The sequence below is a fragment of the Toxotes jaculatrix genome, chromosome 20 (assembly GCF_017976425.1).
Source record: "Toxotes jaculatrix isolate fToxJac2 chromosome 20, fToxJac2.pri, whole genome shotgun sequence".
Taxonomy (NCBI): domain Eukaryota; kingdom Metazoa; phylum Chordata; class Actinopteri; family Toxotidae; genus Toxotes; species Toxotes jaculatrix.
Window position 1 is genome coordinate 20,602,931 of NC_054413.1, and position 26,601 is coordinate 20,629,531.

The 26,601-nt window shown below is 45.7% G+C and overlaps 1 protein-coding gene across 3 annotated transcripts in view; it reads right to left on the minus strand.

The window, feature by feature from the left end:
• col11a1a (collagen, type XI, alpha 1a) overlaps positions 1 to 26,601 on the minus strand; it is a 66,562-nt gene that overhangs the window by 12,265 nt on the left and 27,696 nt on the right. For all 3 annotated transcript variants that reach the window (XM_041065821.1, XM_041065820.1, XM_041065819.1), the window contains 32 exons: positions 26,314 to 26,367; positions 25,793 to 25,837; positions 25,537 to 25,590; positions 25,397 to 25,441; positions 24,781 to 24,834; positions 23,678 to 23,722; positions 23,335 to 23,388; positions 22,160 to 22,204; positions 21,884 to 21,937; positions 21,716 to 21,760; positions 20,315 to 20,368; positions 20,074 to 20,181; positions 19,921 to 19,974; positions 19,215 to 19,268; positions 18,284 to 18,328; positions 18,023 to 18,076; positions 17,826 to 17,870; positions 15,616 to 15,669; positions 14,951 to 15,004; positions 12,006 to 12,059; positions 11,376 to 11,483; positions 8,876 to 8,965; positions 7,674 to 7,727; positions 5,465 to 5,572; positions 5,257 to 5,364; positions 4,717 to 4,770; positions 4,571 to 4,624; positions 4,252 to 4,359; positions 1,845 to 1,898; positions 1,711 to 1,764; positions 1,443 to 1,496; positions 925 to 978 (listed from right to left, as the gene is read on the minus strand). In XM_041065821.1, coding sequence (XP_040921755.1) covers positions 925 to 978; positions 1,443 to 1,496; positions 1,711 to 1,764; positions 1,845 to 1,898; positions 4,252 to 4,359; positions 4,571 to 4,624; positions 4,717 to 4,770; positions 5,257 to 5,364; positions 5,465 to 5,572; positions 7,674 to 7,727; positions 8,876 to 8,965; positions 11,376 to 11,483; positions 12,006 to 12,059; positions 14,951 to 15,004; positions 15,616 to 15,669; positions 17,826 to 17,870; positions 18,023 to 18,076; positions 18,284 to 18,328; positions 19,215 to 19,268; positions 19,921 to 19,974; positions 20,074 to 20,181; positions 20,315 to 20,368; positions 21,716 to 21,760; positions 21,884 to 21,937; positions 22,160 to 22,204; positions 23,335 to 23,388; positions 23,678 to 23,722; positions 24,781 to 24,834; positions 25,397 to 25,441; positions 25,537 to 25,590; positions 25,793 to 25,837; positions 26,314 to 26,367 — 1,971 coding nt within the window. The remainder of the gene's footprint in view (positions 1 to 924; positions 979 to 1,442; positions 1,497 to 1,710; positions 1,765 to 1,844; positions 1,899 to 4,251; positions 4,360 to 4,570; positions 4,625 to 4,716; positions 4,771 to 5,256; positions 5,365 to 5,464; positions 5,573 to 7,673; positions 7,728 to 8,875; positions 8,966 to 11,375; positions 11,484 to 12,005; positions 12,060 to 14,950; positions 15,005 to 15,615; positions 15,670 to 17,825; positions 17,871 to 18,022; positions 18,077 to 18,283; positions 18,329 to 19,214; positions 19,269 to 19,920; positions 19,975 to 20,073; positions 20,182 to 20,314; positions 20,369 to 21,715; positions 21,761 to 21,883; positions 21,938 to 22,159; positions 22,205 to 23,334; positions 23,389 to 23,677; positions 23,723 to 24,780; positions 24,835 to 25,396; positions 25,442 to 25,536; positions 25,591 to 25,792; positions 25,838 to 26,313; positions 26,368 to 26,601) is intronic.

The window sequence follows — 26,601 nt, forward strand, 5'->3', positions numbered from 1 at the left end:
TGATAAACGAGCGCTAATGGAGCCGTCACCGACAGGTGTTTGGGAAAAGTTCACAAATAAATAAATAAATAAATAAATAAATAAATAAATAAAGATAATAGAATGATCATAAATCTCTGTCCGCCAATAACAAATGAAAGCACATGGATAAAGTAAATTAACGCGCAATCTTGTAAATTAACTCTGACACTCAGTATAACAAACACTAATATAATCACAACAGTTTAAACCCATGGTTTTGAAGAGAACTTCACTGCTTCCCCGTTGGTTCTGTTATGAAAACAGCTAAAATCCCAGCTGAGCGACGCACTCAGCAAAGTGGGCGTCTGATGTTTCGACGCCAACTTGCTTCCCGGTGCTGCCGTCATTGTTCTTCGGGACAGAAGCACCGGGCATATCCTCCTGGTAATTATGTCTTAAGACACTCCATTTGGCAGGCCATGTGGACATGGGGTGCAAAGCAGAAGAGGCATGCTGAGATGAGCTACCAGCCTCAATGTGAGGAGCAATTACTTTCACTGTGATGAATACACAGTGTCACTCCGAAGAAAAAAACCTGCTCGTTAAATTGGATTTTGTTCTGTATTTGCCTAAAGCCATCCATTAAGCAACTGTTTTCCTGGGGATGACCTAGAAACGTGTTGCTGATGTTGCTGATACCTATCTTGCCACAGCAAACATAAATTCTGCCAAACTTAGTGGTGTGTACATTAAAGTGAAGTGAAGTGAAATTACTTTTTAAAACGTTTTCAGGTGGAGCCCTGCAAATATTCAGGCTGAGGCCGAGAATCTAAAAAATGAACTGTGTGCTGAAAGGCAAGATGACCTCTAAGTAAAAACACACAAATACATAAAGACACACCAACAGAAAACATTCCTGCCTCACACATTCAGCTGGAAAAAACTAAAAGAGAGATTGCTTACCCCGACTCCAGGCTCTCCAGGTGGTCCCGGGTTTCCAGCCTCACCTTGTTCACCCTGTGGTTAAACAAATGTCAGAGTGTGGACAGAAAAACCTTCACCCTCACACACGGTCACAGTCAGTTCATACATACTAACACGTAATGATCTTATTAATATCAACAGACATTCAACATAACTAAGCCTCTAACTGTAGTTGATAGTTAAAAGTTACTGTGTTACTCGTGGCTTCTTGAACTGTTGCTAACCTTCATGTTTCATATTCCTCAGTCACTTTAAGAGCCGTGGTACAGCATTAAGTATTTATAGTGCAGCCATCTGCCAAATGGCAGTAAAATGGACGAATCTTGTTGGAAATGTTGTAAAATAGACATTAATAGTGTCAAAGCATTAACTGAGACACAAAGCCCGAGTATATGAAGTGAGCTGGAAACAAAGGGAGTGGGCTGTGAGCGGCTGTATTTCAGTCCCAGTGCCCAGCACCACGCTAAGCAGGCAGGACACCCTGCGATGATGCTTACCTTCTCACCCACAGATCCCATGGGGCCCACACCGCCTGGAGGACCCTGTGGACCCTGCAGCAGGAGACAAAGAAAGAGATGAGTCCTCATGTGTCGCCTTGGGAGAGGACGCATGATCAAATCCAGGATGTTCAATGTAAGACAGGTGAAGAAAAGCATTAAAGAAGCAGTTATCATTATGTCACAGTCCTACATGGACACACATTTTAAATACATGCAGGTTGTATAATGTTGCGTATGCACATTGTTATCAATTAGCCATACGTACATCAGCTCCACTGGGACCCTGAGGACCTCTGGGACCAGGGGGACCAGGAGGGCCCTGCAGAAAAGAGATACCGTGTTGTTAACATGTATTACATCATCATAAGAGGACTCACAAGAAGCAGCCGTGTCTCTTACCATGGGGCCAACATCACCGTTCTCTCCCTTCTCACCAGGAGGTCCTGGAAGACCCTGAGGACAACAAGAAGGATGAAAACCTCAATAAATGAGTGGAGAAACGTGACAGACGACTTCCGCACCGGCGCACTGCAGGGGGCAGTTTAGCAGTTAACACGGGACGGATGTCAATCAATAAGGTTAGAGACTGTGGTCCACAGAGCTCATTTGACGATGGGGACGTGATCAGACCATGTCAGCAATGACAGGCCGTCCACAGTTACACAGAGAGGGATGTTATAGTGGGACCGCAGAGCATAAAGCCCTCAGTACAAAGATACAGTCAGTGAGTCGTCCTTCACCATGGTCTCCATGAGAGGACGAGTGCAGGCGTGGTGCTGCTGAATGCTGGACTCCTTCAGTGAGGGGGGGGGGGTCACTGAACGGTCTGATGAGTACGGCCATGATGTGAACCAGGTGGTGTGGCCTTCACAGTCACCTGATCTCAGCCCGGTTTTGTTTTCTGAAAACATGTGGGACCCCACTCGTCTTCTGCTCGCGCTCCTTTATGCAGCCACTGACACACTGTAGATCCTGCTCGCTGATGAATGTTAAACGAGCAGCGTGGTCAGGACCTCATATGTGCGTTTGATCCCTGACATTTCTGTCGGTAATTGCCGTGATTAAACTGCTGCAGCCTGCTTTGCCCTCTGTGTGCGCGTGTCTGTTCTGGATTCAGAGACAGTTTGTCATCAGTGTAAGGTGTAAGGTTGTGAGGGAGGGGATCAGATTCATTCCTCTGCATGTGCTTGTACCACCCTCAAACACTCCCAACGCAGAGGGGAAACCACTGTATGTGTGCAGTGCCCTGCATCTAAGCACGTGTGTGTGTTCATGCCCCTGTTTACAGGAGTTTTTCGCTGCTACGGAGTGTGTGTGGCATCACGCTGATTCCTCCCGTGCTGAGAAATCTCATCTGCGTAAAGGTCGGCTTTAGTCTGCGATCGTTAGCCGTGCCACTAATTATGCAGGATGGAAAATGTGCTCGATGAGGAACTGACTATCAAAGCAGGTCAGTCCACACAATTAATGGAATCGCGATGGGAAGTGAATTACTTCCAATTAAAAGTCCATTGAACGGAATCCTGCACAGACAGGACAACACCTCGGAACGTGGTCTATGTAATTTCATCAAGACAATGACTCCGACTCTGCAGGAGACTCTTAACGTGTTTAGTTTAAAAAGCTGAGCACTAATAAAACAGATGATTACTAACGAAGAGGCTAGCACTAAGGGGAGGCTGGTTGTGCCTTTTAAATTAGCTGAATATTTTCAGTCTGACTTAAACTATGTCCTTGGATGGGTAAAGCTCACTTTAGCAAACACCAATAAATAAATAACATAAAACGCTGCAAATCAAAAAGCCGACTGCCGCTGTGATGATGAAAAACCTTCCTCTAAAGCGTCACACACACTGACGAGTCGTGTTGGTCTGTGTGAATTCTCCGAGCGGTGTGAGGAGGTGTAGACATTCTGACCAGGAAGAGCCTTCACCCAGGTGGTGATGGAGGAAGGAGGTTCACTGCACAGGTAACTGTGTAGGTGTGACTGGACCTTCTGAACAGGTCTGAGGATCAAAACAATATTAAAGTGTTTCACTGAAGAGTCACAAACACGCTGCCCCAGCAGTGCAGTGGCCTGGCGTGTTACTCATGTCATGTGTATAAACCACAGCTCAAACCAGACGTGTGGCAGCAGGACAGACAGAACAGGAACCACAATAAAAAGCATATAAAATGAATCAGAAGCGAAGCCTGGATTCAGGATTCTGCTGTGAGCTGTTCCTCATCTGAAGAGTCAATCTCACCTGCTGCACGTGGCTCAAAAGGAAATGGCTTTTTTTATTATTATCTTTATGAAGCCAGGACTGTGGATATATTTTTATACCTGAGCGATGGGTTTCTCGCCCCATGTGACCGCCACAGGTCCACAGAAGAAGAAATGCTATCACCTGACAGGGGAACCATCCGGCTGCAGTACAGTGGGAGTGGTGGAGCCAGTGTGCATCTCTTTATACTGAAAATAATTGGCGTGGGATTTTTGCTGCTGATGTGTGCTGGAAATAGATGTGAATGCTTTATAAATGATGCTAAGCTGGCCTATTTCCCTCCAGACAGGAAGATGAAATATAAATGATTTAATCTCATTGCCTCGTTTTGTCCATGTACGTAGATCACAAACAAAAGTACATGTAACTATGCAGTTACTGCAAAATAAAGCAGTAATAACATCTGTAACATCTGTATTCACCACTGCTTGTTTAAATGTAGTAATCCTGTGTAGTTTCACTTCCATTGTTTGGAATTACTGTAGGTGGAGGAGGAGCCTGCGTCTGTGTTGGTCTGTCCACGTGTAAATGGTACTGACCTGCAGACCGATGGGACCCGGGGGTCCAGGGAAACCTCTGGGACCTTCATCTCCCTTCTGTCCAAACATACCCTGCTGACCCCTGGGACCAGGCTCTCCATCAGCTCCCTGAGAAACAGCACGCACACACACAGACACACACACACACACTGTGACATTTACTCTCAAACTTAACATTTTTACTGAATGGGATTAAACTCAGTGCTGTGCACAGAGTCATGGTCACTGACATTTTCATTTTCGTGTGTGTGTGTAATGTTTAGTGATTTAACCCAAAACTGATTTGTGTTGATTGGTCAGTGTGCTGTTCAGTACTTACAGCAGGACCTGGGGCACCTATGGGACCCTGGAGACCAGCTGGGCCGGGAGGACCCTGAACACAGACACCACAGAGATGTTAGAAAGAAAATGTGTAACATCACCAAGAATACGGGATGATGTGCGGCAGAGCTTCCCACGACGCACCTGTTCTCCCTTGTCGGCTTTGCTTCCTTTCTGACCGGGCTCTCCAACCTCTCCCTGAGAGAGAGAAACACACACACACACACACACACAGTAAACCATCTGTGATCAGCGTTGCTTCTTCTCTAAATGTCAGCAGCTTATGAAAAATGATTGAAAACCTGAGCTTAACACAAACAACCGTTCACGTTCCGTGTTTCACTGTCTCGTTAATTTGGTATCGAACCTCTGCAGCGACATCTGTTTGGCAGCTCGGTCGAATGATAGTAACCTTAAGGGACGTGAGGATCGCAGGAGATGAAACCAGCGACAGTATTTCACTTTTACATCTCTTCTAATTGCATTTGCTGACACCTTCGGTTGTGAGGATGGACAGTTAGGAAAAGAGAGACATTTCCACACAGACGGTCTCAGAGAGACCGCGGACGAAGACTAACTGGCAAACTGGTTCAGTCCCTAAATGTATCCCAGTTTGGGAATGGAGAAGCAGCTGTAACTGGGCCAAAAGGATGGGGTAGGTGGTGGTGAGTCCAGTTGACCGACCTTGTCTCCATCCTCTCCAGGTGGACCCTGGGGTCCGGCAGGCCCGGGCAGACCGACAGGACCCTGGACACCGTCACGACCAGCTGGACCTTGAGGTCCTTTCTCACCCTAGAGGAACAAAGACATTTGTTGAAATTACATTTTGGAAGCGAAGGTGAAAGGAAGGACATGAAAAAAGGAAACAGCGTAGGGAGAAATAAAATCTTACAGGTGCTCCCTTCTCTCCAGCAGGACCTGGGGGACCCTGAGGACCAGGTCTACCAGTAAGGCCAATTGGACCAGCTGAACCAGCAGGACCTCTCTCACCAGGAGAACCCTGTGTGGGAAAGAGAGAGAGACATGATGAGTAATAACTGTGATCAACAAACAGCAGAAGGCAGGTTTTGTTTATTGAGGAGAGGACACGGTTTTATTTGGTTTCACAAATACAAACCCCACATGCTGAACAACAACCATTAGGACACCACAAAGGAAGACACAGCTGAGTTCTACCACTAATGGCCCAACACACCTACACAGACAAACCATTTCCAGAGGAAGACGGAGAGAAGAGCAGGAGCTGCACACACTAACAGGTGGCTTTTAATTTCTAATAAAGCAGCGCTGCTCCTTGAAAGCAGCCAGAATTATCTGCTGTCGGGAGCTGACGTCTCGGCGGCTCTGTGAGCTCCGAGCGGCTCAGTCCTGCTGCTGAAAATGCATTTCTGAATGAAAGGGGCTGCTGCCATGTATCAGTGCTCAGATACAGGAACTCAGTATTCACCCAAATCCATAAAACATGACGGTGAATGACACTCAGCATTTTTTTTATCGCCGCTGCACTGAGTCAACTCTCTGTTTACCTGCATGCACACTCCCTTAACGTAAGGACGTGGCCTGAGCAGAAAACTCTACATGCAGAACCAGAATTCTTGTTTTTATTCAGTGACTCTCTGAGCTGCACGCTGTGATATATCCTGAGCTATCCTTCAAAGAGTGGGAGTTTTAATGTCCCTTGATAAATGCTGGAAGCTTTTCCATCCTGGTAAGAATAAAAAAAAAAATCTACTCTGCAGAGTGAAGCAAGTGGAACTTGGCTCAATCTCAATAATCTTCAATATGAGGGATAAAATACTGTCCACAATATGTCCACGTGTTAACATGCAAACAGCTGGTTAACTAGATTAACCTGATGTTACTTTATAATGTGTAAAACTTGTGGCCTTATGAGTGTATTCATTTAGCAGGCCTGTAAATACTAAATAAATCAAGAGAAAAAAAACTACTTTTTTTTTTTTACTGCAGTTCAATAACAAATGGTAATAAATGATATTTGATGCTCTGGCTGCATTTTGTCTTGTTGTATGTCCAGAATACTGTAAACATCTCTGCTGACAACGATATGTTCGAAGCCTGAACACGTTTTGTTGTGATTTTGTAGTTTTGTTTCTTTAATAGCTTATAAAACACATTCGTGACCGGGGATCAGAAAAAACTCGGCACCGTACGTTTTATGAAGAACCTCTCGAGTCTCTCTGAGGAGAACGTAAGAACACAGCAGGCGTGACGTGCCGGGATGCAGCCTCTGGGACTGATGAGTGATGTGTAGGAGCGACGCCCGGGATCACTACACACTGTGACTCACCATATGGATCCCCTCCCGGCTGTGTGGTTTCATTGTGTGTGTGTGTGTTTTGTATGTTTGGGCCTACGTGCCAGGAGGCAGTGGAACAAACAGTGTTGATACCCAGCTACTCTAGCGCATGATTGCTTCAGAGACAAACGGCCGCGTGCAGCGAGACGAGCTGAAATCCACTGACGCTTTCACTGGAAGATGAATAAATGAATTCCAGATGACGTGACCGTGATGTCTTAATGAGTTCATAAATATTACACATGTACATTTGAATTCATTTACTGTGTGTGATGTTCTATCATATCTGCCTTTAACGTCCCTGTGGCTGCAGCGCTCATTCACCTCCATCAGCTCTGGTTCCTGCTGTGGCTCAGGAAAGCTGCTTCCTGTTCAGCTACAGTTGAAGGAACTTAACCTGCTGCTACAGTGAGATTTTCACTGGACACCTGAACAATGTATGAGTGAGTATGAATTCATGACCTGGCACTGCTCATCAAACCTCAGCCAGAGCAGTAAAGGTTAAAAGTAAAGGTTAAAACAAAAGTTTCTCTCATGTTTGAAAGTGTTGCCTAAAACAGACACGAGCCTGGAGGTGTAAAGGAAAGCAGATATAAAGACAGAACAGTTAGCAAAGCTTCTCCTGTCCCCGTGATGGAAACTGCCCTCTGGTGCTTGGCATAAACCATGATGTATACTGTACCCACCTCTATACTAATCAATAACAAATAAACAAATAGAATAATAACAAATCCAGTTCAGTGAGGAAGGAAACGGTGCAGTGATCAGGTAACAGTGTACTTACAACAGGACCAGGTGGACCTTGAGGCCCCTCTCCTCCCTTCAGACCTGCTGGGCCCTGAGGAAAAGAAGGAAAAACACATGAGGACTTCCTTAACGTGGCTGTAACTTCATATCAGCATAATACATTCGCTCCACGGCCCCGCATTTCAACAGCTTCATCATCTGACGCCAATCCAGCCAGGGCTGTCTGCCTTCCTCTGCCGGTTTGTCACTCCAGCCTGGCACCAGCAGAAATGTGCTTTGAGAGCATTTAACCTCTGAGCACTGCTCCAGGAAATGTCACTGCTACTGTCGTTTTCATCCTGATAGACCACCAGCATGAATCGGAGCCCAAAAATAAACCATGGGAAAAAAAATCCAACATCCATGACAGGTAAGTCAGAAACGTGTGACACGTCTACAAAGGATTTTCCCTTCATACATGTTCTCCTGTGGATACTGGGGCTACAGAGTGCTGGTGTGCACATACAGTTTATGGATGCATACTCTGTGTGTGTGTGTGTGTGTGTGTGTGTGTGTGTGCGTGTGTGTGTGTGTGTGTGCGTGTAGCTCCCTCGTGGGCCACAGAAGAGCATGTGGCAGTATGGGTAATGAGTCTCTGCTGGCTCTGTGCGCTGGAGTAAATTACAATGGCAGAAAACAATCAGCAGTGCTGCCGGCCTGGAGAGTCTGACTGACCTTGAGGATGGAGGCAGCACAACACTCCCTCCCTCGACAGTATATCCGTTCCCAGCCACCACAGTCTAATTGCCAACGTTTCCCACTTAATAATTCACTAAGTAAATAATGCATACAGAGACAAACAAATAACTTTGCTGCCCCCCAAAAAATGCTGGCACTGAAATATGAAAAACAATTCAAGTCCTTGAGTTAAACCAGGGAACGATTTTACAAATGCTTTCCTAACAACTGTCTACTTCTATAACAGAGGCCCATGATGCATTGCGGCAGTTAAAACAGTGGTGTCAGTGGTGGTGGAGCGATGCAGAGGCACGCCCGTTCATTTGTAAGGTGTCGCTTTGGATTTCTCCTGCACCTGATTGATTGCTGGGAGTGAATTCAAGGCTGGTGTCTCTAATGAAGTGAACGGCTCCAGATAGTTGCTGGCTCATTTGTTATGTAGCAGTGTTCTGTCACTTCCTACTAGCAAGAACATGTAAAGGGAGCTATGATGAATAGGTGCAGGTGGAGGGGAGCTCTTACCGTGGCACCAGGTAGACCTCTCTCTCCGGGAAAGCCTCGGAGGCCAGGGGGGCCGTCTTTACCGGGGGATCCCTGAGGTCCAGGATCTCCCTACAAACACAATCACACATGGAGTTAGTGCAGTTCATAATGTGGCGAATCAACACAACATCATAATAATTATACAGTTTTTTCTGACCATGCTTTTGTTTCGTGAGTGGTTCTAATCACAGTCCATGAAAGAAATGTTCATTGCTGTGCAACAGGACACTCTTCTGCTGCAGGACCAAAGGTCAGACTGCACCTCACGAGCTAAAGTTTCACCATAAGATTCAAGTCAGGAAAACATCTTCCAAGAAACGATTAGGTCTGACCTGATACGTCGTGGACCAAACAGCAGGACATGTCCAGACTCACAAACAGTTTAAAAAATGAAGCATGAGGCCGTCTGACCTACTGCTCACCTCACATTTACTGAGAAACTAATTCTGGTTCAGCTGTGTGAGACATTTGATTTGCCTGTCACCTGTAACGAGTCCCATCCAAGCAAAATGCTGACTGGGCAATGCCAGAGCACGAAGCTGAAATGAAGAGCTGGCCCAGTTTCTCAGACAGTGTAAGTGTCCACATCACAATCAGCTTTATACCTTTTATTTTTTTAAATAAAGGAAACTGGTGAATGACGCTCTGCCTCATATGAAGCTGCTGTCACAGGTAAGTCTCTGCTCACTTTTCACAGTATACAGTCTGACTTTCAGTGGGCTTCTCTGCTCACACTCTTTCAGTCCATGGGTCGCCAGTCGCTGCTGCAGCAGTGAAAGAAATATTCACAAATTCAGTCTTTGCTACAGAAAAGTGAGAGACGGGACCTGCACTGTTTCAGATCACTGTCCTGATTTGACCTTATTGTGAATGAAGTGCTGAATCCCTGTAAATCAGAACAGAAAGTCCGTCCCACCTCCGCTCGGCCCTTTGGTGAGACGTGTACATGCACATTTGCTTCAGTAGCACACTACACAGTTTGCTGCTGAGCATGAGCTGCCTCTGAATTAACAAATACAGATAGAAAAGTATATGACGAGGAAATATTGTATATACTAATGGCTTCGTACGTCCCACCAGGAACAGAAGTGTGCTTGTTTTGTAGCTGACATCAATCTTAATGGGCCATTAGCTGCAATTAGTTTGAAGCATGTATGTTTTCTGAGGAATCATTAGCACTGTCACCACGCAGTCGATACATAAGCCTCAGCTCTAATCAAAACTAATGCAGTGTTGCTTCCACATAATCAGCCACAACGTGAAACAGAGAGACGACAGTGTTTTAACCTCAGTGTGTCTGGAGACAGATGTTTGCTCACAGAATAAGAAATAACAAAGTGCTGCTTAATGGCTAAAACCTCAAATGTTCCAAAAAACCAGGGGTGAGTCCACATGAGACACACAGCACTGCTCCACATTTCCAAACGAAGGACGTTTGACTTCAGAAAAGTTCCTTGTGGCTTTGTTCCCTTTTCTTTTGCATTGGCAGCAGACTCTATCTGCAAACAGGGAGGCACAGAGGAGTGGGCTTGAGAGGTATAAGAGGATTTGGGCTCTGCTGCCAAGACCTCCACAAAGTGTCCCTGGCATACTGATGCACAGGCCTGAGCGGGGAGCGGGGAGGAAAGTGGGGCTGCGAGTTTGGAGTTTGCCGATGGACTTGATTAAACTGTCTGCTTGGGGAAGACGGGAAGAAAATGAAAGCAGAGACACGGGGGTTTCAGGGAGGGGATGGGGAGCAGGGCGTGCTGAGTGGTCCTGAGAGTCAGGGGGTGGTTTGGAGCAGCCCATACTTCTACAAAATGGCTGCTGTCTGCTCCTAATGGGCACTCAATTGGCGGGCAGGGGGGGGCGGGGGTGGCAGGGGGTGGCAGGGGGGGCAGGGGAGGGAATGCAGCCAGATGCTCCTCAAATCTCAGCTACTGTATCTTCAGCAGTGACTGGTGCAGCTCAGAGAAAGATGGTGAGACTCGGTGCTTTGACGTTTCTGGGTGAATTTACCGCCACAGATTTAATCCTGCTTTCTCACCGTTCTCTTTAAGTCTATCGAGCTTCGCATGCCCTCAAGAAATATAACTGCTTGTGAATGCAGCTGGTTCAATCTGCAAAATCAAATCATGTACGATAATTGCAACTGCATAAGTTCAATTTGCAATCCACCTCTATACTGCTGATCTCTCTATCAAGCTCCCTGCCATCCTCTCTTCTGTGTAACTGACACAAATCTATTACAACCCACGAGGAAAGCCGAGTCCACTCTTTAGAACTAATTACTATGATTACCTGTCAGCCAGTGGAGGACAGAAGGGCAGCAGAGGGGTATGTTGTGGTGCTACAGAAAATAAACAAGCGTCTCTTTGTGTCAGGTGAATAATTTTTCTCCTCTCTTCCCCTCTGTGCAGGGTCCTGGACATTAACTGCGACCGAGCATGAGTGAAATCAGGCTCAAAAATAAAAGTCGTCCTTTCTTTCCACATACCTTCGCTCCCTCCTTGCCAGCAGCACCTGGAAGACCCTGTTCTCCGGGTGGACCTGGGGGCCCAGGGTGGCCTCTCTCACCGACGGGTCCGGTCTCTCCGGTGGGCCCCTGAGATGTCACCACACAGTTTGATTTTATTTACAGCTCAACGCAGCAGTGATACGCCATGACCAACACATCAAATCCTCTCTCAAGTCACATAAATCAGGACGTTCAGTGATTAAAGGTTTATTTCATGGATCATTTATGACAATACCTCAGAGTCCATGAGTCACTGAGCGTCCACATTCCATAGAAATTAACTGAGAGATGTTCTGATCAGATCCATAATAGATCTGTATCATTATCTTTCACATGAAGTCTTTTACAGTATGTTTTGGATTTGGAGGACGCTGAGGATCACAGACCAAAACAACACAGACACACTGTTTACTTCACAACAACGTATATTTATAATTGTGAAAGTTTTTATAATCGTTTTTTGTTGAACATAAAAATCTGTCAGCTCGCTGCTGCAGCTGCTTTTTCCAATACTCATTTATTGAGCTGAGTTACGATGCCCTCAAAACATCACATTCAAAAATGTATTCTCTCATATTAGATTTATTCTTTAATAAAACATTATATTACCTGAGGGCCGACAACACCTCCTGGGCCTGGTGGACCAGTTTTTCCTTGGAAACCCTGAAAAAAGATGGCAAAGTCTTATTTACGTGGTTTATAACAACAACAGAAACACTCAGCTTATCTATTGAAACCACAGAGATTCCTCTGGAATCCGTCCCAGCTGATAAGCAGGGATTCAGGTTTTTGGCTCCTCCATGTAAGAACAAGGAACAACACTTTGTCAGGCTGTATTCACAATCAAGGACAGATTTCACTACGTTACAGTGACGGCTAGTAAATAACTGCAGGCGGCTGTTAATTATTCTAACTGTCTACACTGACTTTTTTTTTGTGAAGTAGGTGTTAAGATTCGATTATAAGATTCCGTTCAAACCTTTATTGGCTGCTGAAATAGACACAAACAGGAAACGAGGAGAAGCGCTGACGCGCAACAAAGGACTCAGACCGGGTGATCAGGACGTCCATTCATGGAGGACATGTTCCTGACCACAGACTTTCATTGTACTTTTTCATCTTAAATCCAGAACTAGACATGCTGCATCCATTTAGCCTTTCCTGTCACTTCACCACTGGGAACAAAGACGAGGCATCACTTCAGAGCTTTCTCTGCTATTAAGATTTACAAAGCACAGAGGCAACAGAGGGACGCAACGCAGACGACACTCGACACGTCACTGAGATCAACAGTGACAAGAAATAAATATCTGTTAAAGGAGTTCACCTGCCTGTGGAGACGCACGGACACTCAGCTCAAACCCACAACAGCTACTACAACATCATGAGCCGATGGTGCTGTCATTCTGTCAGAATGATGTGGAGTCTTCCTGCACCACAGAGGCAACAGCTGCAAATTCATTAACCTCCATCCATTCGTTCAGATGGAGGAAATAAAATCAGCTTTTCCTGATTCACCTGTTTACAACAGTTCTCGCTGTCACTGAATTTTACTTCCAGGGCTAAAGAGATATTTGAATATAATAATAGTAATAATGAGAAATGAGGAATCATCCTGTAAGAGTTAGCACACACAGCGTTCTCTCATTAGTTGCAGTAAACTTGTTGCTTCGGTTTACATTCACAGTGTGTGGCTGATTTGCATTGATCCGTTCTCCCTGTGGATATGCTTCAGCAGATTCAAACAGCAGGAGCCAAAAAAGATACAAGTTCAACATCTCCAGTATCGACCCGAACGCTGCCGCACAAATCAGATGAACCTCTGTCTTCAGGGAGAGGAACAATCCGATCTGCATTTGCCTGAGTCTTCCTCCAAGAACTCTGCATTATATTCCCCAAATATGAAGCCAGCATGCAGCTGTTAAGTGAATGAACAGAGCAGAAGCCTGGAGATAAAGAACGATTGGTATCCTTCACACAGAGTTCAGAATCTGATGGAGACATGTCGAAAGGCAGAGGACATGTAAACACGTTTCCAGACAGAATGACGAGCGAAGGCTGTGAAACGCTGATGAGCATGAAGCTAATCTGTCCATCTCACGCTGACGGCTCACGTCGACTGTGATCTTTGAATCCCTCCACACATTAACAGCTGTTCACTAAGCTCCTGCTTTTACAACTCATTTCACTGGGAAGTTGCTAAAGTTTCCAAACCCACGCTGTGAGACAGCCGGTCCTCGCTGACTCGTTACTCCTGACTTGTTATGGATCAGCTGATCAGTATATGTTGTGATTTATGGTGATGAAACCTTCGGGCCGTTGGGTTACAGCATCGGCACCGACTCAAATCTTCATTTGCACTTCCTCAGATGCGGCCTGTGCTGCTGGGCCCGGGCGCCTCTGAGCATCTTTATTGCTGTGATCAATTCTCATATCGGATGCTTGTGGAGCCTGTTCATCAGAGCATAAATCTACAGCCACAAACACCTTAATGAAGACTCCATCGCTGTTGCCTGAATAGCAGCGATGGCAGGGAAGCACTCGTGTGTGGTGTATTACGTTATCTATAGGAAAGAGGCAGGCGGAAAGGGAAGCTTTAATGATACAGGCGATGATCTGTCAAGCTTTTAGTAGAATTTATTGCCCCCTGAGCCTCGTCAAACCAAGGCGCACTGATGCATACGAAGTATGGGGGAATTGAATTTGAGAGCAGGCGACTGCAGCTAGGTGTGATCGGATGACACCTGCTTTGTTTTTTCCTGTGTTGTTGATGAATCTTACGTCTCCTGGGAGATTTAAAACAGCCAATCCTCATTAAGCTCATAACTGCATCTTAAAAAGAAAAACACAGGAACCGTCGGGAACTGTGTTAGTTATCACTGCTCAGATATGTTAGAGGAGGCAGCGACACACACACACACAGGCTTGTTGCTGTTACTGGTCAGTCTGAGCGCAGCATCCTCTCACTGGATATTTACAAACTTGCTGAAGGAACAACGAGACTCAGCTCCATCAGAGAAGGATGTTTCCACAGCTCCCTGGTGTCCATCCAGAGTCTGAGCCATCTGGATTTACTGTGACAGAATGCAGCGTGTGTGTGTGAATGGAGACAAGCAGACTCAGACAATGTTCAGAAGGGTTTTGTCTGTGGAGTTCTGCTTTACGAGACACCTCTGCCCCTTTGGCATCCCACTGAGATGCTGTATTAGTGATTGTAATCCCCTGCATACAGGAGCAGTGCAGATAAGAAGTGGAGCAGCTCACTGACTGGAAGGATCAGATTTGCCCTGCAATCCAGAGGCAATCTGAAGAACGAGAGCTGAAAAGGATCAACTGGCAACTTTCACTTCAGCGAGCTCTGAAATCAGGATTAAAACATTACATGAGCAAGTTTTAAAAATGTTTTTCTCCCTGTCCTGGCAAATAATGTTTAAGTTCATGTTTATGTTCAAGCCCTTGAAGCCACTGGGAGTTTAACATGTTTGCCCAGCAAAGATCAAACATTCATGAAAGGAGGCGTTGGCCACAGCACCAGAGCCACCCGGAGCACTCACCGTCTCTCCGCGCTGGCCAGGGTGTCCGGGCAGCCCATCCTTCCCAGGTGGTCCCTGTTGGGCAGAAATTAAAACACGCACTTGCTCAGTTAGCCAGTCCATTCATCATCATCACATTCGTATCTGGGATGAATAATGGCACTGCGAAATTGGCCCTATCGCTGGAATAAAAGTTTATTTTTCCAGCCAATGAGATTTTATTATTGCAGTATTGTGCAAGTGCTTTGTAGGCACAATATACACTACGAACATATTTGTAGTTAGACTATTGGAGCACTAATGAAAAAATAACAGGCTCTGTTTTTTGTGTGTGTGTGTGTGTGTCGAGGGCTAAGAGCCAGCTATGAATCTAACCTGAATCGATAGGTGGAAATTACCACTTGTCTCCTGCCTGGACTGGAGAGTGAGAAAATGGGTTCTGCTTCAATAAGAGTTAGACTAATGATCCCTGCACAGAAATAGGAATATGGCTATATATTACTGCACCCGATGAACTCCTCAAATTGAATCAATTGTGACCTATAATGTTTGCAAACTGGGCTAATTTGCTACTGAGAGAGTAGGAAGGAAGCGTGTAGACGCTGCAAACCACATCATCCCACTGCAGCTGGTTTTACACTGAGCTGTCAGGTGGACACACACAGTGGACGAGGACAGGTACTTACAGGGGGGCCCTTTGGTCCAGGGAAGCCCACAGGTCCCTGAGGTCCTTGAGGCCCCTGTAATCAGCACACAGACAGTCAGACTGATGAGAGATGCACAAGGAACAAAGTTATGAGACAGTTTACTGCTCTATGCAAAAAAACAAACAACAACAGGGACACATTTAGCAGCTGGATAAACATCAGGTGGACGTGGTGACTGATTCCAGAGCAGCCTGAGAAAGAAAATAAAGGTGATTCAGTGCAGAAACTGCTCCAGCATCACTGCTCACTGTTGATGGTGTCCGTCCACTTTCCTGCCACAGAGAAACGCAGCGACCAGGCTCAGAGCAGGTGAATAAACTGTTTGGTTAAATAAGGTCAGCTCTGACAAATCCAAAGCTCGAAGTCACAGGGCAGCCAGCCAACAGGGAATTACTTTATATATTCCCCCAGTGCTTAACATGAAATGACCCAGAATAATCATATTACATCCTAACATACTGTTTCCCTCACTGTACAAATCCAGTATGTTGCTAATCTAAAAAAGTGTTTGAGCAGTGAACTGTTTAAAAGTTGTTTAAAAAGGTAACTATATATATATGTGTGACTGTATTCACATTCACAGTATATTCAAATGTTAAATTTAATAATAGAATGAGAAGCAGAAATATAGAACACAAGTGAAAAATGAGGCAAATGGAGAGAGGAAAGATAACGAATAAAATAACGAATAAAAAATCCTACAGAAGAAAAAGAGGTCAACATAAAACTCACACAACACAACTGACAGAGACTCACGCTCATGTTCGTTACAGTGAAATATGTTGATGAAGTGAAAATTATCTTTGGAAAAATACAGAATGTTGCTGTAACATAAGGGTTTGGGATTCAGGGAGATGTGATTCAGTCTAATATAAATATCAAAGCTGAGTTGGTAATTTAAAGTTGTGTGTTTCGGTCACCCCACTCGGCCTGTGAGAGAACACACACAGACTTCTCGCTTTCACAGCTTTTTAAAAAGCTTTTTCATTCAAAGAAACACGAGGCTGCAGAAGCAGGTTCATGACATTAGAGTTTGGCCAGATCAACCTTCACAGCTGTGAAGTGCACTCCACCCACTCAGAGCGAAACGCTGCCCATCAGCTGCTTCAGTCGGCCACACGGAGCTCTGATGAACTGAACTCTGTGGGAAGTTCTGCAGGACCTCAACATACAGCAGAGATCTCTGAGCCACTTGACTCCTTCATGTAAACTTAACCCCTGAAGTCCTGATCCACAGCTGAAAATCTGAAGTTGAGAAGTTGAGATTTAGGAGCACGAAACCAAGAACCAACCAGAGCTGAGTATCAGTAAGAGTGGTGGGGAATGTGCCTGCTGTGATGTGGAGTGATGAGGCCTACACCCATGTCATTGGGCCTTTCTCTGACGGAGGGCAGGCTCTGTTTCCTGACAGACTCCCCGTCAGGCTCGGTCAGTTGTAATAAAATCCATTTCTGCTTGTGTCACGAAAACGTTCATGCCTTCTCTGGACTTCTTGAATTTTCTTTGTTAAAGAGCAAAATCAAATTGCACTAAAACACCAGTGGAAATCTAACAAAAGGTATTAAATAAGGTGGCGCTGCTGGAAGGCTTCATTTGTGAAGCTGCTGCAGAGACTGTTAATTTTGCCACTGCATTAGCCACCTAGGGCAACTACACTGCGCAATACTAATCCTGTTTGGACCACTTTCTTTTCCCTTTTGTTTGAGCATCAGTTCAAAACACTGCAAAGGAGAAATGGACTTTTTTTAACAACTCTGAGGACAAATGGCAAAGTGAAAGGATGAGAAGGCAGAGAGCTGCTGCTGAGTGCTCGATGGAGGCAGCAACAGCAACATACAGCTACAGCTAAACCCCAAATCACAGCAGCTGTTCCACAGGGCAGAGCATCCCTTCATGTTCATGAAATGGAAAACATTACAGAACACATTCAATAAGCAGCTTTACGAGCACAGAGTCAGAGATTCTGAACGACTCAAACTCAACTCAAACACTATGATTTCTTTTATATCTATTATTTCCAGTTCGCTGTTACTGATGCTCTTCTCTTTCTAGGAAAAGACACGAGCAACAAAACACCGTCATCTTCCTCAGTGACCAGTCAGACCAGTCAGAACTCACAGTGGGAAATTGAGAGAAAAATATCACATATCACACGTTATAGTCACAGACTCAGCGTGTCATGGACTTACTCTCTCCCCGGGCGGGCCTGGAGGACCGTCGTTGCCTGCTGTGCCCTGCAACACACAACAACACATCATCACTTCCTGTTTATGTATGTTTTTACACTATGGAGCAGACGACAGTGTTCAGAAGTCTGTCATGATTTTATTGGTTAAGTGCTCGTCTCAGAGTGAGAGCTGGGCTTTGTTGTGATCAGCATCAGTACCTTGGGACCTGGTTTTCCTGTTGGACCTCTGGCTCCTCGAGCACCACGAGGGCCCTACAGAGAGAGGAGAAACACCTCGAGGGTCAAATACGAAACCTACAAGTGTTACTGTATCTACGAGTTACAACAGTGTGATTTAATGAAGTCAAACCTTAACACTGTCAGAATGCATATCACTCAGGTGCAGGGATTTTAAAAGACGACTCAACACTGTTTAATTGGTTCATTAATCACAGAAATCATGGAGAGAGCAGTACATACCGTCGGACCTCTCTGCCCTCTTGGACCAGGTTTACCTGCAACCCCCTGTTAGATCAGAAGGCAAAACATTTTAGGCACTCACATAACTCTCCTCTGTCATTCTCCATTTAGCAGAACACATCTCACATGCACGAGTCCACGGACGAGATCCACGTGAACAGTTCACTTCACGGACACGACAAACAGTTCTGCAGTTGTGTGTTTATAGCTACACAATGCACTTTTTGAATGACACCAAAGAATTTGTTGGGTGATATTATTTGCACTGCTTGGCTGAGTAAAGCAGCACAAACAGCACAGCCAACGAATGCAGCGAGAATATTTCCAGTACAGCTGCAGAATGGCTTCCTGGCTCTGAGTCAACACCGGACAAAATGAGATCTTATGAAAAAAGTACTGAGGGTTTGGTTTTGGCAGGTAGCCTTGGCATAAGTGAGATAATGTACTTCAAAGTGTCCATTATGTATCAACAAAGGAAAAACCTTATCTGTTTCTACCGCTCTGTACGTTTAGGATCGTTTGAAATCGACTCCTCTTCTATCACCACCTCCATGAATCAACAGCTTTATGAAGGTGAATCGAGATAAGCTGAGAATATTTTGGTTATTCCATAATTAGCTGCTGAAAGTAAAACCTGAGCCTTGAACTGTTTCTCAGCTCTTCTCCAAACTGAGACTGAGTTTTTGTTTTTTTTCGGCCCTACAAACGGGGAGAGGGGCTCAGTGAAAGCACAAGTGTTGCCACATCTTTTGTTCTCTCCCCAACATTGATTTTACTGCTGTTATTTTTTGTGCCAAGTCACCGTACAGATGCCTTTATAATAGGAATCAATTATCTTTTGTGCTGGAATATGATGGCGTGGTGATTTTCATACACAAACGGGCACAGTGTGTGTACTCTTATGAGAGTGTGTGTGTGTGTGTTTTCTTACCCTGGCTCCTTTCTCACCGTTGGCTCCAGGGAACCCAGGGAAACCACTCGAACCCTGTCAGTAGGAGAGGGAGACATGGAGGGAAACAGGAGAGAGGCTGGGTGAGTCGGAGCATGCATGATAACTGGATCTCATCTTCACTTATTCTCTTTCCTCTAAAAAAAAAAAAAGTCTCTGTTTTAGTTGAATGACACTATTTAATGCTGTGAACATGATAAAGTCAGCGAGTTTGCCAAACAGGACAAGTTCCTCAGACAAATGATGTACACTTAAATAATTATGTGGACGGACACACACACACACTCCTCTGCTTAGCACAGAACCCCTGTAAACACCCTCACAGAACCTGGTTCTACAGACTCATCAGACGTGTGGCTGAGATTTAAACCCACACGAGGAGTGGACGGTGACGGCATGCTGAGGATTTGATGTGAGAAAACCGACAAAGGTTTTAAAATAATCTCCTATGATATTGTGCAATAAGTAGTAGATAAGATGAGGTGTTTGTGCTGCCAGATTGTGAAATCTCCCTCGTAGTGGAGCAGTAATAATAGAGTGATGGATGTGTGCTTCATTTCCACAGCTGTCACTTTTATTCCTTTATCAAATGCATGTGAGAAACATGTTCTGCACCAAAGGATCAGGAGCAGTGAAGTCGTCCTCATCGAAAACGTCCCCCACTGTGGTGAGAGCGGGACTAACTCACCTTTGGTCCTTGTCTTCCTGGATAACCTGGAAGTCCTGGGACGCCAAGTTTACCCTGAGAAACATCAACAACACGTCAGCACAGAAACACACTTTTTTAGCACAGGCTTCTCATACCAGCTCTCAAACATCCTCAGCAGTTAGGTTCTATTACCTTTTCCCCGGCGGGACCAATGGGACCTGATTCTCCGTTGGGTCCGGATCGGCCTTTAGGACCCTCAGGACCATCTTCTCCACGGGGCCCAACCATGCCAAGCTCACCCTGTAACACAAACAAATACGGAGAAAGAAAACTGAGTTTACGTCTTTGTTTCCGTCCAAACACTGAAGACAGGACTGGACATGGAGGACGTTATTTATATGGCAGGTGATGTTAGTTGAGTCCTGCTCCTCACCCGGTCTCCTTTGATCCCCATGTCTCCCTTAAAACCTGGGAAACCGTCCTCACCCTGAAACGAGACAAAAAGAAGTCGACGCATTTGTCAGTAACTGATCGGTTATTTCATTATATTGTTACACAAATGTTTGTGTTTACTGAGCATCTGTTAAAAACTCAGTCTGCTCCTGCTGCGTGTGTGGATCACAGGGCTGATGCTGCTCTCTGCTGGTCACACAGTGGAACAGCAGGCGTCTGAGCTGCTGCTCCACGAGCTGTGCTCTGTGTACATGCTCTACATTACACGCTTTCAACAGCTGATTTTATTTGGGATATGCTGATCCAATCAAATAGATAAAATGCACAGATACATTTTTTGGTAAAGGGAAGACACTGGACTCAGAACATCTGCAACAAACTGAATCAGGATTCAACACAGTGAAACCAAATGACAGTTTAGGGAGAGAACCAGTGTTTAGGTCTGATAAACAGAGTCAAATGGAGGCTGAAGGCGACTGTAGAGTTCAGTCAAACCTCCGCCTCCTTCCTCTGACACCTTCTCTTTCTAGTCTGTCACCTGTCCATGTTTTCAACCCCATCTGATGCATAATGCAGCACTGAGCATGTCTGTTGCCAGTAACTCACATCACAGAGACCACACACACACACACACACACACACCTGAGGTAAAGCACATCCTTTATTCATAACAAACCCTTTCTCCTCAAGGTTTTGGCTTTTGAATCTCTTGCTATAAATAATTCAGTAAAAAACTGATATGAATACCTGTCACTGTGCTGAGAACCACACCCTCAGTCAGATAACGGATTTTATACAGCAGCATAACTGTATCGATCTTAAATAAACGTCATGCATATTGAAAGGCAGCTTAGTTTAAATTCTACACGGTGACACACACAGTCGCACACTTCAAAAGCACTTGAGCTGGACTGCAGTGTTCTTCAAAACCCAAAGCCCTGAGCGTGACAGCTTTACATTCAAAAACCGGTTGAGGGTCACTGAGAAAGTCTGCGTCTCCTCTGAAGACGCCTGTGGACTGACCTCTGCAGCAGCCGCTCTCTCCAGCTCCAGAGAGTCACAACAAAGTTGGGAGTGTAGTAGACAGCCACAGTCACACACACACAGTAACTGTGACATGAATTTATCGACTGGCTCGTCTCAAACTTTGCTGTGGTTCAGTCTGATTCGCTGATTAAACTCCGTGCTTTATTATTTAAAGAGCACTTCAAAGACGAGATGGAGATCTTAAGGAGGATCATTATGATTGATGTGACTGGAGAAAGTTTCACCAGTCTAAGAAATTTCTGCTGAATTAGTACAGTCTTTGATTTCCTCTCTGAACTCTGGCTGAAACATGGTTCATTGGTAAACTGAGAAGTGAGTTGGAAACCGTGTTTACCTTCTCTCCCTTTGACCCCTTGAGACCACGGACACCATCAGCGCCCTGTAGGACGGGACGGGACACAGACTGATTAGCATCAATACAAACACAAGAGAAAAACAACAATATACAACAGTGAAGGAGGCTGGCCAATCAAATGCAGACACGTTGATGCAGGAGTCATACCTTCACACCACGAGGGCCGGGGTATCCGATAGGACCCTGTGGACCTGCTGGACCCTGGAGAGAAGAGGACAGTGAACGGTGACTGGAGTAAATGACAACAGTAAATATTTCATCTGAGTATGTAAAGAAAATGCTCTTTAAACTGACTGTATTAATAAAATACAGCCATTCAGCCATGACAGAGGCTTAACCAACAACATCAGCACCTTAACCTGGGTCAGAAGTTTCAACTGCACTGAAACGTTTCTGTCCTCTTCTCACACTGAATACACCTACCTGTGCTCCCTTCTCTCCAGGTGGCCCCTCCTTACCAGGATGGCCCTGTAGCAGAGGAAGTCACAAAGGGGTTAAAAATGGTGTGAACAAATTCATGTTGCTCAACTATCTCATGCAACAATTTGTGATTTTGAAGCAACTTTGCAAACAAGAAGTGAGGTGAGTTATGTGCAGGTGGAGGAGGCCTCTGTGTGCAGCTGCCTCGGTGACGTGGCAAAGCAACAACTGTGCAGAACCAAGAGTGAGAGTGAGAGTGAAGGGACGACCTGACTGACTGACTGACTGACTGACTGACTGACTGACTGACTGAAGGAATTTCAGAATTCACACAGAACAACCTGAGTTCACCTTTTCAAACCAAAGCTGAGCAGCTTTAAACTCAGATCAAACATCTTCAAAAACCTCTCCCTCGTCCTCCGTGAAGGACAGGTCAGGACTTTCTCTGCAGCAGTTTGACGCAGATTGAAAGCCACTGGTGTGGTGTCCACCGGTGAGTGATGGGGCAGGTAGACAGGCCCGTGAGACCAGCTCCACACACACATATGGAAACCTTTAGCTGCAAACACCTGGCACTTCCAATCTGAGGTGTGAAGTTGAGGCAAATCACCAGGCTGTGGGGCCTGAGGCGAACTGAGGGCTGCCTGCCTCTTGAACCTACGCAGCTCTCAGAGTGGGGGCAGGTGAGGAGGAATGGCATGAACCACTGCAGGTCTGGAATAGCAAAACCCACGAAAAATGCCTTGAGAGATCTCTGAGACACAGCTCTGCTGTATTTCAGAAGACGGCTCAGTGTGAGTAACACACCAAAAGGGTAAACCCGTCCAAACAGAGTGTCAACACATTTTAATGCACAGAACAGCTTTCTTTTTCAGGCAGACACAGATATTTACTGTCTGAAACGCCTCATCATACATCTGGTCAAGTTACACGGGTGTTTTTAGTTAGAATAATTAATTGAAATTGCTTTAATTGATTTAACTGGAATCACAACATGTTATGGTGATGATCCTCAGTTATTATCTGTCCATGAACCCAGGAGACGTCTGCTCCGTCACGTCATTTACAACCTGAGGTGATGGTCAGAGGGAACAGATCCTGTGGTCAAACTTTCTGTGTGTGTGTGTGTGTAACACTGATATACTGTATGTACGTATAAAGGTGATAAGAGCACGCACAGGAGGCCCATCAGCTCCAGGTAATCCAGGCAACCCCGACCTGCCCTGAGGTCCCTGCATGAGGAAAACACGATGACAAAGGTGGTCAAAGGTCAGAGGTCACAAACAAGTTTCAGATTTTCTTTGAGGTCGACGACAGAGCAGACCTCATGTGGAGTATCTGCAGGTTTCCCTGGAGCTCTGGTTAAACTAAAGCAATGTTTTAACTATTAAAAAGTCACGGTTGAAAAGTCTCCATACATTCAGATATGAGTTCAATTTATCTTTAATCTAATTTTCTTATTTTCATGGTGTTTTAACATTTATCTCATTCTTATGGAACAATGACAAAGAGGGAGCGTACTTTTTCTCCAGGTGGTCCAATGGGGCCTTGGGGACCAGGAAGACCCTGTGAGGAAGATACACAGATAGACATGAGAGTCTGTTGCTATAGCAACAACAAGCATGCTCAAACACGCACACACACACACACACACACACACACACAAGCTGGATAAACTGAGGAGCTTGTTGGAGCTGTAAATAGTTGAGCTGATGAAGGAATGTTAAGCTTGTGTGTTTGTGTTTGTTTGTGTGTGCACGTGCGCGTGTGTGTGCCCGTGTGTGCGTGCATGTGTGTGTGTAATGAGCTGGGTCAGAAGGTATATTATCATCCAACATGCTCCTGGAACTGCATACACTTACATATTTGTGCCTGTGTTCTCAGCTATGCATTTCTAGGTGGCTACCTGAAGTGTGCCAGTGTGTGTGTGTGTGTGTGTGTGTGTGTGTGTGTGTGTGTGTGTGTGTGTGTGTGTGTGTGTGTGTGTGTGTGTGTGTAGTGTGTGTGTGGCGGGGTAATTTGAGGCACTGAAGCTTGCTCCAACACGTGTGGCAGCTTTGCAGGAATTCCACCAACATGAATAAGATGCTTTCAAACGGATCAGCCCCGAAACATTCCCCCTCCCAAGATAAACCCCTGAAAAATATTTGAGAAAAATGTATGTGTGTGTGGGTCTGGTGTGTGTGTGTGTGCACTTTTTATGTCTCCAGGGAGAGGTGGCTGCAAAATAAAGGAAAGGGTGGGCCACCTCCCCCCTCCCCTCACAGCGAGGAGGAGCCGATTCAAAAAGGCAGAATGAAGACGATCGTCTGCTTTGACAGTTCAACTGATCCGATGCCTCAGATGTAATTTTAAAAACAGTCTTTTACACATGGAGAGATAAATATCATCACATCGTGCTCTGAGAACGAAGCTGTGTCCAGCTGTGTCTCTAAGCAACACGTGTCCCTGAGCTCATGGAAGCCGAGTCTCAGGTGGATCTGCTTCTGTCTGTGTGAGGAGTTTGTGGTGGAGGATCCAGGCAGCAGTGTAAACCTGTGTCTGTGGACACTTCACTGGATTTACCACACTGCACACTGTGTTTCTGTGGTGGAGGTGACACAGTGTGTGGTTTCTTTGTTTACCTGTGTTCCCGGGGTTCCTTGCTGCCCAGGTGGGCCCGGTTCTCCTTGTGGTCCCTGAAAGAAGATGGAGGCTGTTAAACCTACACACTGGTCCCAGAGTAACACACTGTCCCACACACCGCCACCTGAACTACACACATCAGTGTCACTGTCAACACGTGGACTCCGTCCAGCCTTCTGCCTGTCAGCAGCACCAGTTACAGCCAGAGTCACAGTCAAGTGGACTCTGAAAACTTGAATGATCCAATCAAACAGCAGCATTTCTGTTTCATGTTTCATTTCCTTTTTAAAGAATGTAAAAAAAAGTGACCTCTGTGAGGTTGAGGGTGCATCTGTGCCACTAAATCAGAATTTCAGTTTTAAACTATTTATCTGATGCTACTTGTACAACCTTCATCACATGTCAGAAAAAGGCAGCACCACCATTTAGAGCTGGATCCTCTGCTGCCCTCTCCGCTCCTCTGAGACCTCTGACTGACCTTTGACCTCACAGCTGTGGCTCCTAAAGGGCTTTTAATGGTCTAACTAACACAAACAGTCATGTGGGCTCAGACAGAAACTCTGGAGCTGACAGAGCAACATTTCAGACCGTCTACAGAGAGGAAGCGGTTCGTACCATGTTTCCTTTGGGACCTGGAGGCCCGTCAACTCCAGCAACACCCTGAGAAGGACAGATCAGAAAAGACTCATGTACACCTCATATCAATTACAGGAAGTGATGTCAGAAAAGGGGGTGGTAAAGGTGATGGTACGTACAGGAGATCCAGGGGGCCCTGGAGGACCACGAGGTCCCAGCAAACCTCTCGGACCCTGTGAAGAATGAGACGCAGTGACTTAAAATAAAATTTACTGCTCGTTACACTGATGAATGATTTTCAGAGGGACAGTCCCGTCCCCTGCTGGACACTGTCATCAAAGACAGATCAGAGATCAGCTGAAAGAGGATCTTGTTGCAGTGTTTTGGAATCATATGTTTGGGAGGTGTGATGAAGTAACAGCAGACAGGCCTTACACTCTCGCCAGCTAATCCTCTGGGCCCGATCTCTCCATCCTCGCCCTGAGGGAAGAAAGAGACAAGACAACAGTCAGAGGAAATGTACTGAGCTGGGCTTCACTGAAGAGGTTCAGCTGCTATCACCTCAACAAAGACCGGGCTGAAGGAAACACTGGCACCGAAACCAAATATCAGCTATCAACACCAATAATCATAAGCTCTCAAAAGTGTGTATTAGTCAGAGATTAATCCCAACCAAACCAAACACTGTTGAATGTAGTAACAGCCCGGTGGTGGAGGGGGTGGTGGGGTGTGAGGAGGTGTGAGGGGGTGGTGGGGTGTGAGGAGGTGTGAGGAGGTGTGGGGGGTGGGAGGGGGAGGAAAGGTTAAACCCAAACCCTCCTCCGCCCCAGTTCACAGTCTCCACCCAGCTGCTGCTGCCTGAGGCCTGAGCCGGTGGGTCACAGCTGATGCAAATGAGTATGCTGTTGGTTCACTTCAGTTATTTAGGGTGTCAAGTTAAAACAGGAAGTACTTACTCTCTGTCCATCCTCTCCAGGAGAACCTGGGGGTCCCATTGGCCCTGGCTCCCCCTGAGACGGAAAGAGTGACAGATAATTCAGTGATGTATGAGCTTATCAGACCATCAGCTAATCTCTGTGATCTACGGAGCCTTTTAAACTCTTGTCCAACATAATGACATCATTTCTGCTTCAGGAAATGTGGCTCGTTCCACCAGCATGGTTACCTGGCCTCAGTGCAGCAAAATCTTTCCAGGGACTCTGATTAATGCAGGTACATTAGTGGAATTAAACTAATTATAACTT